At 32.5% G+C, this 20,767-nt stretch overlaps 1 protein-coding gene across 1 annotated transcript; it reads right to left on the bottom strand.

Annotated features, from left to right (window-relative positions):
* Nucleotides 1-3,205: 3,205 nt before the first annotated feature.
* LOC132737677 (uncharacterized) lies at nt 3,206-20,767 on the bottom strand. Its single transcript, XM_060725012.1, has 12 exons — nt 20,693-20,767; nt 19,228-19,268; nt 18,944-19,039; nt 18,226-18,350; nt 16,963-17,052; nt 16,475-16,589; nt 15,414-15,467; nt 14,336-14,397; nt 13,015-13,173; nt 12,215-12,349; nt 7,345-7,390; nt 3,206-4,505 (listed from the first exon to the last, which is right to left on the bottom strand). Exons 1-12 carry the CDS (start codon nt 20,701-20,703, stop codon nt 4,459-4,461), a joined length of 981 nt encoding a protein of 326 aa, XP_060580995.1. The 5' UTR covers nt 20,704-20,767; the 3' UTR covers nt 3,206-4,458.

The raw sequence follows: 20,767 nt of genomic DNA, 5'->3' as shown, positions 1-20,767 counted from the left end.
TACTAGAAGGGACACAGCTCTCATTGATTTTACTAGAAGGGACTCTGCTCTCATGGATTTTACTAGAAGGGACTCGGCTCTCATGGAATCTACTAGAAAGGACTTGGCTCTCGTGGATTTTACTACAAGGGACACAGCTCTCATTGATTTTACTAGAAAGGACTCAGCTCTCATTGATTTTACTAGAAGGGACTCGGCTCTCATGGATTTTACTAGAAGGGCCTCAGCTATCATGGATTTTACTAGAAGGGACTCAGCTCTATTTGATTTTACTAGAAGGGACATAGTTCTCATTGATTTTACTAGAAGGGACTCGGCTCTCATGGATTTTACTAGAAGGGACTCGGCTCTCCTGGATTTTACTAGAAGGGACACAGCTCTCATTGATTTTACTAAACGGGACATAGCTCTCATGGATTTTTTCTAGAAGAGACTCGGCTCTCATGGATTTTACTAGAAAGGACTCAGCTGTCATAGACTATTCAAATAGGGTCTGGACTCTTATGGATATTACTTAAACTCTCATGGATTTTATTGGAAGGAACTCAGCTCTCATGGAAGAGACTAGAAGAGACACGGCTCTCATGTATTTTACTATTAGGGACTCTGCTCTTATGGATTTTACTAGAAGGGTCTCAGCTCTCATGCATAATAAAAGAATCTGGACTCTTATGGATTTTACTAGAAGGGGCTCAACACTCATGTATTTTACTAGAAGGGGCTCAGCTCTCATGAAATATTCTAGAAGCGTCTGGACTCTCAAGGATTTTACTAGAAGTGACATAACTTATATGGATTTTTTAGACGGGAATCAGCTCTCATGGATTTTTCTAGAAGGGCCACAACTCTCATGGATTATACAAGAAGGGTCTGGGCTCTGTTGGATTTATTAGAATGGACACAATTTTTATAGATTTTATTAGATGGAAATCAGATCTCATGGATTCTACTAGAAGGGACACAGCTCTCATGGATTTTACTACAAGGGGCTCAACTCTCATAGATTTTATTAGAAGGAACTCAGCTCTCATGGATTTTACTAGAATGAACTCAGCTCTCATGGATTTTACTGCAAGGGACTCAGCTCTCATGCATTATACTAGATGGGTCTAGACACTCAGGGATTTTACTTGAAGGGGCTCAACTCTCATTGATTTTACTTGAAGGCACTTGGCTCTCATGGATTTTACTAGAAGAGACTCAGCTCTCATGGATTTTACTAGAAGGGTCTCAGCTCTCATTGATTTTACTAGGGGTGTCTCCGCTCTCATAATTTTTACTAGAAGGCACTCAGCTCTCATGGATTTTACTAGAAGGCACTTGGCTCTCATGGATTTTACTAGAAGAGACTCAGCTCTCATTGATTTTACTAGAAGGGTCTCCGCTCTCATACTTTTTCCTAGAAGGGACTCAGCTCTCATGGATCTTACTAGAAGGCACTTAACTTTCATGGATTTTACTAGAAGGGACTGACTTTCATTGATTTTACTTGAAGGGACTCAGCTCTCATGGATTTTAGTACAAAGGACTTGACTTTCATGGATTTTACTAGAAGGGTCTCAGCTCTCATTGATTTTACTAGAAGGGACTCGGCTCTCATTGATTTTACTAGAAAGGACTCAGCTCTCATGGATTTTACTAGAAGGGTCTCCGCTCTCATAATTTTTACTAGAAGGGACTCAGCTCTCATGGATTTTACTAGAAGGCACTTGGCTCTCATTGATTTTACTAGAAAGGTCTCAGCTCTCATGGATTTTACTTGAAGGGACTCAGCTCTGATGGATTTTACTAGAAGGGACTTGGCTCTCATGGATTTTACTAGAAGGGTCTCAGCTCTCATTGATTTTACTAGAAGGGACACAGCTCTCATTGATTTAACTTGAAGGGACTCAGCTCTCATGGATTTTACTAGAAGGGTCTCAGCTCTTATTGATTTAACTTGAAGGGTCTCAGCTCTCATGGATTTTACTTGAAGGGACTCAGCTCTCATGGATTTTACTTGAAGGGACTCAGCTCTCATGGATTTAAGTAGAAGGGACTTGACTTTCATGGATTTTACTAGACAGGACTCAGCTCTCATGGATTTTACTTAAAAAGAACTCTTTCAGCACTTAAATCCCCTCAAGGTCAAATATCACTGTGTAGATCCACATTTACTTCCTGTGATCGCAAAAGATTATACAAGATGAACCACATCACCTTGCAATACATGATACAGTGATTTCATTTCTACACTGAGAATATAATTTCTTGACTACGATTCTGATATAATAAGCCAATTACAAAACACATTAACTAGTACAGTACTTTTCATTTTTCAACATTCAAAAAGGCACAGTTCACTCCATTGTCGGACACCAACGGTTGATTAACATGTAATTGATAAATGTTAAGGGTATATACGTGGATATCCAATGATGGGTTCATTCAAGAATGCATTTATATGTTCAAAGCTATTTTGTAAATTTTAAATTGTAATTTCAGACAATAAAGTACTGTCTTAAATGTATCACAATATAAGATTTATACATGTGAAATAAATAAAACACAAGTGGAGTGAAGACAAGTCAAACATTTCTTTAATAATTTTATTGGAAATACATTTGCATATAATTATAATATATAATATCACATGTGTTTGTTGGTTATGATATAATTATTAACTATAACTTAAATATTGTCTTATCTTTGAGGGGCTATCTGTGTGCATGAAAGGTCCCCTAACAATTCTTGCAGAATATACTAGGAAAATATCTTAATTGTGATGCTTGCAAATCAAAATTTTACAGTCATACAATTTAATTATATTAGATGTACATAATATCAGTATATAGAAAATTCATTTAGTTATGACACGCTTATTATGATCAATTATTTTACATTACACACATTAGAATCATATAGTTAAAAAATATTTGTAACAATTCATTGCAATTTTAATTAAATTAGTAGATTTAATTAAGTAGATTAATCAAGGCTCTTAATAACCTTATACTGGACAAGGCATCAATTGCATAATTTTTTTTTACAATATACAGAAATTGGATATGTACCTCAAAACTGGTACCTGAAATACACCAAATTTGTGTAAAATGGTTTAAGGCACAATAAACTACCAATATCATATAATATAATTATTTATAATATTATTTTGCATTATTAAATGTACAAAAAAAAGAAAATTTGAAAAAAAAAAACACCTAATAAATAACAATTGTAACCTTATATTTCAAATTAAAGATCACCAAAACAACAATAACAATGGCAGCAGTCTGGTCTATTAGAAAATATCACAAATATGTTGCATGTAAAATTATCTTTAACAAATATATTGTAACACTATAGACATTAAAACAGAAGTCAGTTTTGCAAGGTCTCCGACTCATTTTTAGCCTTTACCAAATGAACTTGACCATCTTTTAATCTGGACAGAACCATTTATCAATTTTAGGGACAATTTCAAAATATGTATAAACTGAAAAGCAAACAGTGCAGACCATAATTTGATGACTTATCATGCTCATCTTGGTCTGCACTGGTTGCATGGGTAGAATTTGATGATGCAACCAGACTAAGAGTTTAACTTTAATGTATATTTTCCAGTTTTAATAATTTTATCTTCACCCCTAATTTAGTATCATGGAGTTGTCTATCCTTGAGTTTTGACTTGTCCATTTCTAGTGGTTCCAGGTTCAAAACAGTTAACCAGGTTTTATGGCAAGATTGCTTAAATGTGCAAGTTTGTCTAATTTCATTTGTGAAATTGTTATAGCTATTTATTTTAGCTTACATATAAAAAGATAAAAAAAGATAAGATTATTTATTTCTTTCAACTTATAAAATCTTTATTTGATTAATTACATGTATATTATAAAGATTGCATAGGTACAGAAGAAATCACACTTCTGAATTACCAGTCAGAAATACAGCCTAAATTTTTCAAGCATTTTCAAGTCAGTCACAAAGATATTTATATGTAGCATTGTACAAATTACATGAAAATGTTTGTTGTATTTTAAGATTACAAAACATAAATACAGATTTCTGATAGGTTATATGCCTCAGTATTAATATTTGTTTGGTTATACAACCTAGACAAGGGTTATATAACAAACAACTTTTTACTAACAGCCAGATATCCTTTCAAATGTCTAAATTCTTAACTTATTTATAATACTGCTGTCATTGATAATAAGAATAAAATTTTAATTATTTTTAAAGCACCCAATGTATTCAGATAATATATGCCTTAGAATCATCCAATGAAAATCAATGTTAGTATTATTTAAAAATAATGAATAAAAAGAATCTAAAATTTCATGGAGAAATAAAATTCAGCATTTATAAAACAGTTTCAAAATTTGTTAAAAAATGTCAAAATAGGTGCAAAATGTTTATGATATTATGTGGTAGAAAATCTTGTCTTTGTATAGAATAATCTAATCTAACAATGTGTTGTTAATGAAGGTACTTCCAGTATCTTTCCGGTAAATTCTCTAACAAACCTGAAAATAATAAAGGAAATTATACTTATATATTTCATAAACATGTTCTAAATAAGGAAGCATTAATGCTGGAGTGGTTAAGATGTCTTGCCTGTGCCGTTGATGTGCACAACTAGGGATGGTACTGATCCCTTCTGTAAAGTTTGGTTGAAATCCCACCAGTAGTTTGACTTGTGAAGGGCAGACAAGCTCAATGCAGACAGACTGATAGACGGTTGGACAGAGGGTGAAGGCAAAAACAAAAGTCTGCAAACAAATTTGGGAGACATAACTATATATACATATCATGAATATATGTATATCTAAAACATATAGTTGTTAAACATATATAACACATATAATTTTAAGAAATATATAAACAAGAATATATAAGATTATAATATCTGTCATATACCATATTGCCGTTGGATCAAAATATCCGTCCCTTGTATCGCAAACATATATCAGATATTTTTTCTTGCATATTCTACCAAAAATAAATTGTATTTTAAACTTTTAACCTTAATAGATCAATTTTCCATGGAAATTTAAGTCATAACACTCTTTAACTATTTTCTTTCAACAGGTGAAACTAACAGAAACATCAGTCTGATATGCAAGAAAAATACATCTTTGCATGAACATAAAAATAATCGCAGAAGAGCACCGCACATTATCATTGCAATGAAATATTCATAAGTAAGTGGTCCTAGATTCCTTAGTCATAAGAAAGTGGTCAAAGATTCTGTAGAAGTAAGCGGTCCAACATTCCGCAGAGATGAAGTTATAAATGTAGGCATTGTTAGTGGCCTACATCTAAGACACTGACATAAAAAAGATGATAAATTCTACAGATCAAAAATAAATGTGATCATAAACAAGAGCTGTCAGAAGGACAGCGCGCTCGACTTTTTTAGTGCTTGCCTATAAAACAAAACTTTGACAGTTAAGGGCACACAAGACTTTAACTAGGAATTTCTAAGTACAAATCAAGAAACATTTTCACAGAGTTATCTTCTCTTGCTTACAGATAGGTCTCATGATGGCACATAAGAACTCCAACTTCCAAAGTAATATCTCAAATGGTTAAGTCAACAAGTGGACAAGAATGAAAATCTTAACTGAGTTTCTAAGTCAAAAAGGGCCATAATTCAAATAAAATCCTTAACAGAATTACCTTCTCCTGCCCATGTTTTGGGACCATGATGGTAAACAAGTATTCCAACTTTCAAATTAATATCTCAAACAGTTCAGTCAAAAAGTGGACTGGTACTAAAAACTTAACCAAGATTCTAAGTCGATAAAAGGCCTTAATTTTTAAAACAAATCCTTGACAGAGTTACCTTCTCTTGCGTACAGATGGAGGTAATGATGTGAAATAGCATTAAAAGTTTCAAAGCAATATCTCAAAGGGTTAAGGCAATAAGTGGATTTTACCCATATTCAATGTATTTTCTAAGTCAAAAAGGGGCATAATTCTGTCAAAAACCTTGACAGAGTTATGTCCTCTTGTCTGTTGATGAAGGTCGTGATGGTAAACAAGTATGGTCAGTTTCAAAGCAATACCTCCAATGGTTTTGAAATAAAGTGAGGTGGTACAAAAAACTTAACCAAGCTCAATACACTTTCTAAGTCAAAAAAGGGCCATAATTCTGTCAAAAACCTTGACAGAGTTATGTACTCTTGTCTGTAGATGGAGGTTATGATGGTGAACAAGTATGGTAAGTTTCAAAGCCATACTTGTAATACTTCTGAAATAAAGTGGGGTGGTACGAAAAACTAAACCAAGGTGTGACGCCAACGCTAACGCTAACGCCGACGCCGACGCCGGGGCGAGTAGGATAGCTCCCCTTTTCATAGAAAAGTCGAGCTAAAAATTCCCCAAGCCTCTATCAATCCTAGAACATTATCAAGGTTCATCCCTCATAGAATATCTAATTATCTACTTGCCCACAAACAAATTAACACACACTATAACTTGGCTTACTTAAATTATTGACAAACTGATATTGGTACTTGTACATGGAAATTGTATCCAGTTTTTATGTATTGAATTATTCTGTTTGTTTCCAATTTAATGGTGACTAAGTTTCATGTAATTAATGTGTAGAGATTATTTTCAAATGAAATAGAACGGTGGGGAGGAATTTCAAGTAAATATAAACATAGGACAAATAGCTCTTGTATAAAACAGTTTCAATTTTGGCTGTTGAAAAGAATGGCACCATACAAAATTACCCCCTCACTGTCAAGTATCTATTCCAATGATCCGATTTTAGGATCTTTTCAGGCCTTTATCTAATAGTAGTAAATCAAAAAACCGCAATTTCATATAAATTAGTTGATTATAATGCTTAAACTGATTAATTTATATAATAGACTTGTCCAGTTATGAAAATGGAATAATCCATTTTAAAGTATTTAAGGGATTTCAGTATCAAATTACAAGAATTGAGCTGCAAACAATACAAATGTTTTACCTCATTTAAATGAATTTCTGTATGGCTTAAAACAGATAATAGTGGCGTATTCTTGGTTTTCAAAAGTTGGCCAAAGAACATTAACTCACCAAATTTTTTCATTCAGAAATACATTATTGGCACAGTCAACTTAATATACATAAGATTTCCAGGAAGATTTCAAGACCTATTTCCTATAAACTCTCATATTGACATGATCATTAATACCAAATAATCATGACTAAATGAAGAGATCAGTTGTTAAAAGCCATGTGTTTATTTGCTATAAAGTCAGTGGTTAAGAGTTTGAGTCCCATGTATGTCTCTTAACTCCAAAAAATTATAAAAAACATAGTTCCTTTTAATTTTGGTGGACATAACAATGTAACTAAAAATGTTACCTTTTTCTGTTAAAACTTGTTTGCTAAACAGCTTTGCGTAGTATCTCTGGAAAAAAAAGTGGAATAAAAATTTTATTACACAATTTACTTTTTAGAGCAATTAAAGCAGGCATTAAAAGATGTAATTTCAGCTTTACAGTTTTATAAAATAAGTTCGGTGAAAAAGGGTTGATGACTGATATTCATTGAACAAGAGTGTCAATATGTCACAAAATATGCCCATCATAAAAACTCAGTCTCATAAAAGTGAACATTTATGTTAAATTCCCACAATTTATTATGATCAGTACTCATATTTTTATTTTATCTGACCTTGGACCTTTTCATGTGATCTCCATCTTCAAGGGGGGCTAATGAAACTGATTTTACGTAACATGATGCCTCTCATTATGTTTAACATTTGTCCCAAGTTAAATATTAATCCATTTATGATGCAGAAGTTTAACTATGGATATTCATTTTCCTCTGAGATTCATACTGTGACCTTGACCTTTGACCTTAAGTCCTGCTTAATTTGTGTGATGCTATATCTCATAATGGTGAACATTTCTTTCAAGTAATACCAAGATCCCTCCATGCATGAAGAAGATATGCTCTTTCAATTATACCTGGTGACCTTGACCTTACATAATATTAATCTGAATTATCCTGAAAATACATTGTCTCATGATTGTGAACATTTCTGATATAATCCCTTGATTCATAAATACTAAAGTGTCCATACACACATTTTCATATTTCAATTTGACCTTTGACAGATAAGTGTGACCTTGACCTTTGTCGCAGAATCCTGAAATTTGCACACTACAAACAGCCTCAGCGTGGTGAACATTGTTACCATGCATGTAGAGGTTTTGCTCCAAACAAGCATTTTCCTTTAACTTTTAGGTGCAACATTTGCCTGCTGTTAATTGGCTGGAAATTCAAATTCACAGCAGGACAAAAAGGGTTGAAATTTATGTAATGCATCATACTGAAATGACCTTGTTTGATAGTGGAATGCCCATTATTTCAGTAATCCAGGAAATGGTGAGCAATAAAATCATACAACCATAGACTAGCAAGGTCACTTCTTCACAAGGAAGACTTCCTGGTCCCTTGAAGGAATATAACCCAAAACACTAACAGGTTCATATAAGTGATTCAATGTCTATTCAATTAGATGATGGAGGCTCCTAGTTACAAGGACTGTAGGTTTGACCATTTCACAATTGATATTGACCATAACTATTTAAACACAACACCTTTTGCAAACATTCAAAGCCTAAAACAGTAGAAAATTCTTCAACTTACAACACTACAGTGTACAATATCAAAGATATTTGACAATAAATGAAAACACTACAAATGAGGAAAAAAGTATATGTACTGACTGAAAAAAAAACAAGTGCAGCTTCACTTAAACTAAGAGAAATCAATTACCAAACCTAGACTTCCATTTAGAATTTCATAATATCCTAACAAGCCCCCCTATCCCCCCAAACAAGTGTTAATATAATTTTCGCATTCCAAGCAGGAGTGCTGCAAAAAAATTCTTTTACGTTTCAAAGTTGATTGGAAATTTTTTTTATATCGGTCAATTCAACTTTCCATTACTTGTTTACTTTAACCTTCACCTTAATCTTACAGGTACTTTAATGTATTTGTTGGGAAAGTTTTAATGTTTTAGAAGGTTGTAGGAAATTTTCTATGAAACATTCCAATTTAACCATGCCATGAGTTAACTATACCAAATTTTAAAAAAAAACTTATTGTGAAATAATATTATAGGAAATTTTGTTAATTTAGATCAATATTGAAATGTAAAATGAATCATCATATAAATGTGGATTGATTGTATAAAGTGAAATAATAAAGACAAAAGGAATAAATATAAGTGTTATGCTTGTTTTCCAATCCATAAAATTTTCAATAGTGTGATGTAAATTGATACATGTTTGTAAATTTGATAAATAAAATATGTTTTAACTAAATATTTTCACTCAAAATCCTATAAAATACAATCATAAAATCAAATACAGCTTCAGAACCCTTATCCCCCTTATTTTATATATTTCATTAGCCTAGCTTTGAAATTCAAATTCTAATTTTAAGAGATTTCAATTTACAAAATACAATCAAAGGATGAAGATGATTTAAGAATTATGAAAAATCAATCAGTAATATTTTTAGTTTGCACTCAAGCAACCATTTTCAGGGGAAAATAAGTCTGAATGAACTAAATTCAAAGCTTCTTGTTCCTTTAACCTGGGGTCCTGGTAACTAGGTAAAGCTGTAACGCTACTGTACTGATCAGGGGAGTTAACAGTTACAGACTATTTATATTCTTGAGGAACAAGGAATTTGTATGCATTTATAATGATTGTTGTAGTACCGGTAATGTCCCATAAACTCTTACAATTTTTTTTGGTATATTTCCATGAAACGGCATTCCTAAAAATGATAACTTAATACATGTATACAGTGTCACTATTCTAGGAAGGGGGATGAGGGGATTCACTCATATTGTTGAAAATTCCCCTCCCCCCTCCCCAAATTTTTTCAGAGGCTGGGGGAAAAATTTACAAAGAAAAAGAAGGAAAAAGATCAACAAGAGTAATAAAATCTCACTTTTCTATATAAATTCCCCGTTTTTCGAATCCTAGAAAAGACACTGTGTATATATATATAAATGTTTTATGTCCTCCCAATTCATTTGGAAGGGAGTGGTGGGGGATGTTTGCCCTTACAAAACATATGAGAAGACACTGTCCACCACAGCAAAATCAGGAGGCAAATGTTTGCAGGGACAATGTTCTAAATTTGAGCTCAATTATCCATCCAGTGAGAGATCATAGATTATTGTTTGCAGAGGTTCAAATTAATAATGTGATAAACTCCATTGTTGCAACTTTCTCACTTACTTCACAAGTAAGAAGCAACTTCTTCACAATGGTGTTAAGGGAGAATAAATAAGAAATTGATACTACGATGACAATTCACTATATTTATCAGCAGTTTACTTTGAAACTGCAAGTCGCCAAACTGTCATATAAATGTATGAAAATCATGAAGTAGGTAACCATAGAAACATGGAAATCAAAGAGGGTAATGTGAGGTTGAAAAGGGCTGCAGAAATAAAGTACATAGACATTTAAGTCACCTTGTTTTATCAAAGACCACAGAATTTTAAGCTCGCACAAATAAGTACTTATACAGCAGTATACATGTAAGTTCTGCATACATAGAAACTGGCTAAATGATGTTCATTTGTATTATTTCATAAACTAAAGACAATGTGTCTAGCCATACAGTGGGCACAATAATTGCATCTTAAAAAATATAATTATTATTCAATTTGTGATAGTGGAGAACATTCATATTCTATTTTTGACACCGAGGCCTTGCCTTGTCTCCTATTATAAATTTAACATTGAATGGTCACAAATATTTTAATTATTGGCAACCTTCAATAATCCCCAATACACTGTATCTTACTTCAATCAAAAGTGGTACATTGAGGTATTTTTATAATATGACTGATTGAAGGTATAACTGCCATGACATCATTTCATTTCAGCTACCGTAAAATTCCTAATAAATGCCCCTCCCCTAATAAAGGCCCCCCAGGCCTTTTGATAAGGAAAAGAATCTACTCATCTGTGCTGAACTCATAATTAAATACATAATATTATTCAAATCATTCAGAATCCATTTTATTTTATAGTAAACACAAATATGTTGATATGAACATTAAAACCGTAACACTTTTTAATGTTATTACCAACACTTGCTAACACAAAATGTATTTACAGTGATTTTTTGATTTAGGAAAAATGTATTGAAATAATAGGCCCCTTTTTGAAAATGTTTAGCCCCCGGGGGCGTTTTATAGGAATTTTATGGTATCTGAGGCTGTTCCAGCACACAGTCATTTTCTATATGAAATATTTATGTACACCAATTAATATTTGTTGAACCAATGGTCTCACATTGTCAGGTTGACATACCATAAATGAAACATAAAACTTTCTGTGGTGTATTTTTTCCATGATCAGTATGTGTTTGACATTACAGTACTACTACACTCAGGATGATTAATTTTGTAACATTCCTGACACACATATTTTGCTGTGGCAGAAGAAAATTATTCCAAGGCTTGGTATTTTTTCCGGGATTGGTGTTTTTTTCCAGGGCTTGGTATTTTTCCATAACTACATGTATTTGCCTGAAATCAATCTACCAAGTGTATATCAAAGTATGTATTGTTGACAGAACTGACCACTCTTTATCGCTAATTGAAGAGTCATCTATGAGAAAGTGGTAATATTGATTTTAATAACACTCCTAAATGAGTGTTAGACTAACTTAAAGCTAAATTAGTTTTAAACTAACTTAAAGCTACATGCCTCCAGATGAGTCAAAATATTTCAAGAAAATTAAACTTCAGCAGAATGTACTAAGATTTTAAGAAAAGTAAAAAGATTGCAGAATGAAGATTCTACTTATAATTTACATCTTATGTGCATTTAATGAATGATTTTGTACAGTCTATCACCATAAAGGGCTATTTTTGCATATTTTGACCTCTTTTTGGTAACGAATGTGGATTAAGCCGTCATTGTCATTTACAATGTGTAAAATACTTTCTTTTTCCAATTCACAATATTTCACTGTTTAATACATTTTCAAAATTTTCATAAAAATCAGCATGAATCTTAAGGCATTTTCCTTTAAATACCGTCACAAACTCATATCCATACAGTGGGACTAACTGACCATGCAAGCTCTATGCAACATCAAAATAACTAATCAATTTAAAAAATGGATACTGGTCACAAAGTCCGCTTTTGTAAACTTTTACAAAGAAATAAATATATAAGTATCATACCTGTCCAGTGTCACACAAACATGTTGCTATTGTATGTCCTGGACCCATCTGTTTGGCAAGCTGGTAGGCTGCGGAGATGTTCAAACCTGAAGATGCACCAACAAAAAATCCCTCTTCATCTAACAATCGGAATGTCTGAAAAGTCATAGACATTAAACCAATATTATGGTAATAAACAAAATGTGTGCCCAAAAAAGGTTAAAAGGGCATATTTCTTGAAGTTTGAAGATTTTAAGATGTAAAAAAGCTCTTCCCTGTGGATTATGTCAGAAAATGGAGGAAATCTATGTATATACATTGTATTATGATTATGATGAACTAAGTTATGCTGAAATTTCTTGAATTTTGAAACTTTGGCCTTCAAAATTTTAGGCATTATAATAATGCAGACACTTTTTAAAGGGACTCCACTGAGGAGTTGACACAAGGGGACTGGAAATAATTTTTTGAGATATAAGTTTCATTTGACGTTGATCTAGACCAATAACTTGTGTGCAAAATTTCAAAACTTTCACTCACTCCGTTGTTTTTTTCACAATAATTATTCTAATTGTGATTGGCCTTAAAAATTACCCAAATTGAAAAGAGGTTGCAACTCAAAAGATTAGCTCAAAATACAATTTTATTTTTATTTCTGAATATATTTCTTAATTATCTTCCTGCTTAATGTGCCCCAGCTGATCCATAAAGAAAATTCAAATTTCAAGTTTTTTAGGTCTTTGCATGGAACTTTGTAGAGTTCCTTTAATAAGCATGGTCAAAATATGATCTTGGCTTCAAAGACGCCAGCACTATTATACCATTTCTACAGCATCTTTATCCAGTATACACATTGCATCATCAACAGGTGCTCCTTTCATGTTCTCTGTGACACGACCTTGACCTATTCCCTCAGTTATTGAGCTACCATCTGTTCTTTCTAACTGACCATTCTTAAACCAATTATATAAGACACTTCCCTGGAAAAAAAAGTAAAGTCAATCAAGGTCTTATGTATTGCTTAATTTTTTTATATCTTTTTTGGTCGCAACAACATAATTGAGATCATATGGTGATTTTTCAGCTAAACAGGTGAAGGAAGATGTCAGGTGCCCCTCTGAACATTTTTTGAGACACCTGAGTAGCACCACCGATGTTTCGTAAGCTACCTTGATAGCTTCCTCTCATGAAAGAAACCAGGGTTCCTGATGGGATTCTAACCCACAACAACGAGGGGCAAGTTGTTTGAAGTCAATGTCTTTCACTACATGGACACCCCTTAAATTATTTGAGCCTCCAGTTAAAAATGCCTATAAGTTTATTCATATATGTATTACAACAAGTGACATACACAGGACAACTCGTAAGAAAATGTCAGTTTATATATGGAGGGTAGGTTAAGATTTATAGTGACATTATGCTTATTTTTTCATTGTGAAGATGTGCTGATTGGATTACATATTTCAAAAATAATCAACAATAAAGAAATACTTTCAATAATTGAATTTTTTAAAAGTGATAAGCAAAGTCTACCCAATTCTTGCTTGTCCCTTTAGTAAAACACAAACACAACTTTTACTATTAAAGGGAAGCTACTCAAGATAAACTAAAATACACAAGTAAATGCTTCAATTATATAAATTACAGATGTGCACAATTAATTTTCTCTGTTAAAGGTACAGATGGTTGCTTTAACATTATATGAGATGGGTCACAACAAAACCAACGTAATGCGTTTGCAACCAGCATGGATCCAGACCAGCCTGCGCATCCGTGCAGTCTTATCAGGATCCATGCTGTTCGCTTACAAACCCTATAAAAAGTAGAGAAACTGATAGCGAACAGCATGGATCCTGATCAGACTGCGCGGATGAGCAGGCTGGTCTGGATCCATGCTGGTCGCAAATCCAAAATATCTTATTATCAATTACTGGTCAATCACCATTATCATTGTCAATCTCTTGAAGATAATAATTCAACTCAACTTGACAGAAAAAAATATGAGCATAATGTCACTTTAATTGAAAACTAATGTCACTTTAATTGAAAACTATGCTGAAAAGTTCTGACCTAACATTCCCTCAATTAATGTATAATAATTTCAAAACTTTATCATTATTATAAACATCTTTAAAATCATACCTGGGGATCTGCACAAACAACTTGTATTTTGGGGTTCTTGTCTTTTAGGTAGATACCTGTCCCTGTAAAAAGTAACATATACATTACTTGAATTGCATCACACAAACACTGTAAAGCAAATTTCCAGCTATTAAGTCCATTAAGGTGAGAAACTTTTAACCCTTGCCAAGCAAAAAATATCTTAAATGGACATTTTCATCTTTCAATCTGGACAGGACCATTTATTGTTTATAGGGAAAATTTCAAAATTAATATTGACTGATTTGCAAACACCATTATCAGATAGTACAGATGATACAAAGTGAAGTTTTATGTGTCACATCATGTACTTACCGGATTCAGATGTTAAAACACAACAAGACATCAAAATTAAAATTCTGACATAGAATTTAAATAAAAATAACCAAACTCTTTAAATACTATTTAGTTACAGCAATACTGTAATGGTCACATAGCAACTTTCCAATTTTACAGATGGAGGAAGATATCAGGTGCCTGTCTTTGCATTATTTAGGGCTGAAGAAAAACCACTGACTGTCAAGCTGGACAACATCCTGACAAGAAAATATCCTACGTATACCTGAATTCATATCCTGATTTGTATTCTAAATGGCGAGGGGATAATTTTCAAAGGTCTGTAACCTTAACAGTAAGGTTGTTAGGGGCCCTAATATTTTGTTTGTTTCGTAAGATTTTAAGTCACAACAACAGTTTAGGTCATGAAGTGGCTGGAGGAAGAACTCGGATGCCACTTTTTGCATTATTTCAAGAGCAAGTATGCACTTCAGTATAACCACTAACCTTATGTAAGCTAGTTGGATCGATTCCTCAAATGAAAGAACATGATGGGATTTAAACCCACCATAGTAAGGGGCAAGTGATTTCCACTTTGCCACAAAGTCACTGGATCCCTACACAAATATTTGTTAGAGTGACAAAATTCTCAAATTATAGATCCTATTTTTATAAATCTAAATACTTACTACATGTATTTTACTATTAAGTAATCCTATTTTTATAAATCTAAATACTTACTACATGTAATTTACTATTAAGTAAATATAAAAATCAAAATTACCTGCAAGTGTTCCCCCTGTCCCAGTTCCAAAGACTACTGCATTAACTTTACCATCTACAATGTAAGATAAAATATTAATTCTTCTTTACTAACTTTATGTCATCCACTAAGCATAATTAATAGTTTATCTTCTATGAAATCATTGTTTTAAATAATATTTATCTCGTAATAAACATATTCATATATTTTAAACATGGTTTAACAAGTTTGGAAATTGTTTGCCTATTTGAATGTAACCAATAACAATATGGATAATATATATATATAAACACAATGTACTGTTAATTCTCTTCTGAAAAACACAAGTTTGTATTTAGAAGAAATGATGTTTCCGACACACTAATAAACAATTATGTAGATGTATCTATAATTCAACTGATGTAAGCTGGAAAACTCTCAACCTTGGTTGGCTACTGAACAATTTTGCAAAGGCCCTCAAAGTTTGAGCGACAAATGTGATTTCAGTTGAATTTTATGTGTATTTCCCCCTGTCATAATAAATTCAAAATTTCTGTATACAAACAAACATTTAAAGTACACGACTTGAAGTCAGAGCAATGGTAAAACAAATTCCTGGCCAAATAAATTGTGAAATTCAATGGTGAGCGGTAATAATAAATTGTGTATACTACTAGTAGGGAACCAGGCTAGCCTGCATATAATTGTCTGGCCGGGCTCTAAACTGATGGCTGATTAACCATAGCATTCTGATACTGGTTACCAACAAATTGAGAATATAAATGAACAATTCAACGTTCAAACCAGAGCATATTAAATTCAATAATTTAGCTCATTAAAGTTAAAATGCAGTTCTTTAACGCCATAACATCAACAGACTGTATAAAAAATATTGTATTAAATGACAACAATAATATAGACATGATTGTATTTTTAATTTCTGCTAGTAAATGCCTATTTAAACGCATAAATCATTTAAACTTGCTGTACAGTTTGAACGGCTGATGTCTGCACATTAATTCACTGAAATAGAAGAGCAGTACAATGTATACATACAGTGATACACAGACAGAAAAATTAGAAAACAAAACTATGTAATATACTTGTTTCTTGCCATATTTCTGGTCCTGTTGTTTCAATATGTGCCCTTCTGTTAGCTGTGTTATCAAACTGATTGGTCCAAACAGCATTCTCTAAAGTATCTGCATACCTTTTTGCCTATTTAATACACAGGAAAAATAAAAATAAGATAAACATTTTTGGCTATCATATCCTGCAGGAACTGTATATAGCTTAGTCTGAAAATGATCTTAACTCTGGTTTACTAATTTGGCTTTTCTTGGCTTTTCATTGAAAAATAAGGAGCTATTATATGATTATTTAAATAAACTTTTTTTTACAACTTAAAGGCATACTCCCATCAGATTCTGGATTATTTTTCTATTCAAAATGCATGCAGTATAGCAATATAGTCAGTATGTTGATGCTTACAAACAAAACTTGCAACAAAGAGTTTATAAACAATTCTACATGACCATATCTAGATATGCCAGTGTATATCTCTTTAATTTTGAGGAGATAATTATCTCACCTGGTGATTATAGTTCATCTCGTCAGTGAATGGTTTTACAGGACAAGGTCTGACGTCTGCTCCTAAAGTCTTTAACATATCAATCTTCTCCTGCAAAAAATATATAATATATAATATAATATAATATATAATTATTGTTATGGTCAATTGCACACCTACATCCATAATAAGTGCAACCTCTGACAACAGTTTACTGCATCAAGGAACTTGATTCTTTGGCTCAGTGGTCTAGAGCATATAAGATCAAAAAGTCTAAACACGTATGATTTGAAATTCTTTCATAGATCCATTGTCGCATACCCACGGTTGATTAACATGTAACATAACATGATAAATGTTAATGGTTTGGCCGTGGGTATCTGACGATGGTGAAGTACTTAAATGAAGAACCTGCAAAAAATAATTAAGAAATATGTGCAGAATTAAATTGAAAATCAACTTCTTTTTGTGTGATTCTTACCCCGATTCCAGGGAAAAAGCAACACTTTTCATTTCTGGGTAATTCTGCACAAAGAAATTATTACCCTGGAAAAACAGAGAGAAGGAATTATCTGAAAAGTTTCACACAAGTTTTTGGTCCAGTCCTACATCAAATACATGTAGTATATAAATCTCAGAAAATTATTTCCAGTCCTGTCAAGTCAAACTAGAAATGTGTCCATAGGCCACGGATGCCGCCACACTCCACATGCTGACTAACATTTCTAAATAATTTTTAATAAGTTAAGAGCAATAAGTTATTATAACTCTGACAAAACTTAATTAATCCACAAACAAAAACCACAGATGCACAACTTAGCATGATGATCAACATTCCTGAAAAGTTTATTACTAATTTAACTTGCAAAGGGAAACAACTATGAAATTTTCACAATACAAATACAGCAAGGATTCTCTTTCATTGAGATTAAATTACTTATATATTTGCAAAGCATAGAGGCTGTTCATATGTATTCAATAAATTGACATTAGGAATGAGGTAATGAAACACTGTTAAAGGAACTCAACTGAGGTCCAAAAGTCTATATAAATTAAGTTTGAATTTATTACATAAATCATTACATAAATCAACTGGGGCACTTAAAAGAGACAATTATGCAAAAGAAAATTAAAGAAAAAATACTCAGAAATCAATCAAAAATTTTATTATGTTATTATGAAAATCTATATTCCCTAGTATATTGTCCATCAACAACTATATAACAAACTTATAAAACTGCAAACTGTTTTTTCTTTACTTTCTACAACAAATATACAAGTTACCTTAGACTGGTTATCAGGCATATAGATGACACACTTGTACCCCATTGCCAGACACATGTGTGCCAGTCCGATACCAGTGTTACCAGCAGTGCCTTCAACCACTGTTCCCCCTGGACCTAACTGTCCTTTTAACAATAATAAGCAGGTGAAAACATGAAAGTATAAAACCATCAGAGAAAACAGAATTTATTTCTTCTATTAGCTTAAATTTTATGGAGTGGAAACTCCCGGTTAACCATTATACAAACGCTTAAATATCATGTTGTGCACCCTATAACGGTACTTTGATCGATAACTCACCGGAGCTTAGCATTAAATGTCTGTGTAAAATGTACGTAATTAAAGCCGTGATTTCTTGTTTCCTTTCAGTTATAGATATTCCCTTTCCTAATGAAAACTAAAATACTTTTTTGTTTGGGCATCATTCAGGTAGCTGTTGGAGGTCATTCTTTTTTGTGTGAATTTGTTTCTCCGCTCTCTCATAAAAATAGTTTATATTAGGCATTTTTAACAAGTTTTGTTTTGTTGTTGGTTTTTCTTTGTTAGTGAATAGGAAATAAACTGTATATTTCACATCAAAGTAAGAAAATATCAACATTTTTACTTGTGCTACATGATCTTGAAAATTTTAATTTTCACACTTCCCGGTGAAATGTATGTCATACTAATTTAAAACAAAGTAATATCATTAATCCTCTATGTATTCAAATATACCAACCTTTTTCCAGAGCATCTTTAATAAGAAAGTAAGCAGCCCTGTCCTTTACTGATCCACCTCCATTACAAAACTCAGCTTTTGCTAAAATTTCACAACCTGTAATTTTAGTTAAAAATATTATTGATTTCTCCCTCACAAAAACTGTATCTATCTACAATGTATATTATGTAAATTTTTACCTGCCAGATGAAAATAATTAAAATAGTATCATAAATATGTTTAGAAAATCCAAGAACATATTAATCTATCATTGAATGATCCAATCAATTGTATATTATCCATACCTGTTTCATCACTGATTTTGTTGATTCTTACTAAAGGTGTCCTGAAAAAAAAATTACAACAAATTTAAAACATGACAGGTGACAAATAAAAGCAGCAGTACTTTTGAATCATTATTTAATGCTGCATGTTTGTAATATCAATTTTCATTGGACAATACCTGTAGTAATTTTTATATTATACTCTGCATTAAAATGAATAAAATTGATATTTTTCATCAAAGAAATAAATAAATATTCAATCAATATTGCATATCAAAGACTTTTTAACAGGTTATATGGTTGTGTATAAATGGTTATATAACAGATAATGTTGTGTATAAATGGTTATATAACAGATAATGTCTTGTAAGCTAACAACCATTTATACTGGGCAATATAACCTGTCAAAAATCTTTTTATAATTTAACCAAAAATAATGTCCCATACCAGGCTACATGTAAATACAGCGTATCTTATGTCATAATGTGGACTTGTCTATCTGTCTATATGAACAAAACCATTAATCAGTTTTATGGAAAATTTCAAATTATATGTACTGACTTAAAAGCAAACATTGCAGACCATGATGAGACAGCATGAATTATGCCAGCTTATCTTGGTCTACACTACTGGGCAGTGGCATAGATAGATACAGTCACCCCCTGCAGCCTATGGTATATATGAGCCACGCCATAAAAAAACCAACGTGATGTGTTTGCGACAAGCATGGATCAAGACCAGGATCGATGCTGTTCGCTATCAGTTTCTCTACTTGTTATAGGGTTTGTAAGCAAACAGCATGGATCCTGATCAGACTGCTAGGATGCGCAGGCTGGTCTGGATCCATGCTGGTCGCAAACGCATAATGTTGGTTTTTTCATGGCGCGGCTCATATAAGTTTTTGCCACTTGTAATCTTATCTCCACATATGAGCTTCTAATTTATTATTTTCTGTTAAATGTCTGATGCTGAGGCTACTGTATCTTGTTTATAGCTCATATTTCTAATTAACGAGGAAATGTTATAACAGTAACAAAATATTATATGACAGAAAACTATTTTCTGAACATTATTTTACTGTTTATTTTTGCTGTGTCTGTATAAGTCTTCGTTGGCCAATAAAATGAGAACTGCACTACAAATCTTACTGCTGTCTCATTTTGCAAAACCAACATCAATGAGATAAAATGCTTTGCTGCTTGCTACTCTCAAATTTTTACTAGATGGATAGATCCATCATCCCTACTCTGATCTTTCATTTGGATAACAATTGATTTAACAACAAACAAAGACATGTGCTCTTTTGTTAACAAATATTTTGCGGTGAAATTCTTATTGTATCCACCAATCTGATAATTAGAAAAAGACAGGTCAGGGATCTATGCATCAATACTTGAAAATTTAAGGACAGCCCATACTAAGGCTTAAACAATCATATTGGCTAGAAGGCTTCTTTGTGTAACAAAATGCAATATGCTTGAATTACCTGCCCACCATTCCCACAATGCCTCGTCTGATAGCATCCTGAAAAGTTCAAAATATTGCTGCAACAGTCAAAATT

Source organism: Ruditapes philippinarum, unplaced genomic scaffold (assembly GCF_026571515.1).
Source record: "Ruditapes philippinarum isolate M1 unplaced genomic scaffold, ASM2657151v2 ctg11116_1_1_1_1, whole genome shotgun sequence".
NCBI classification, from domain to species: domain Eukaryota; kingdom Metazoa; phylum Mollusca; class Bivalvia; order Venerida; family Veneridae; genus Ruditapes; species Ruditapes philippinarum.
This window is presented reverse-complemented; position numbering and strand designations above follow the sequence as displayed.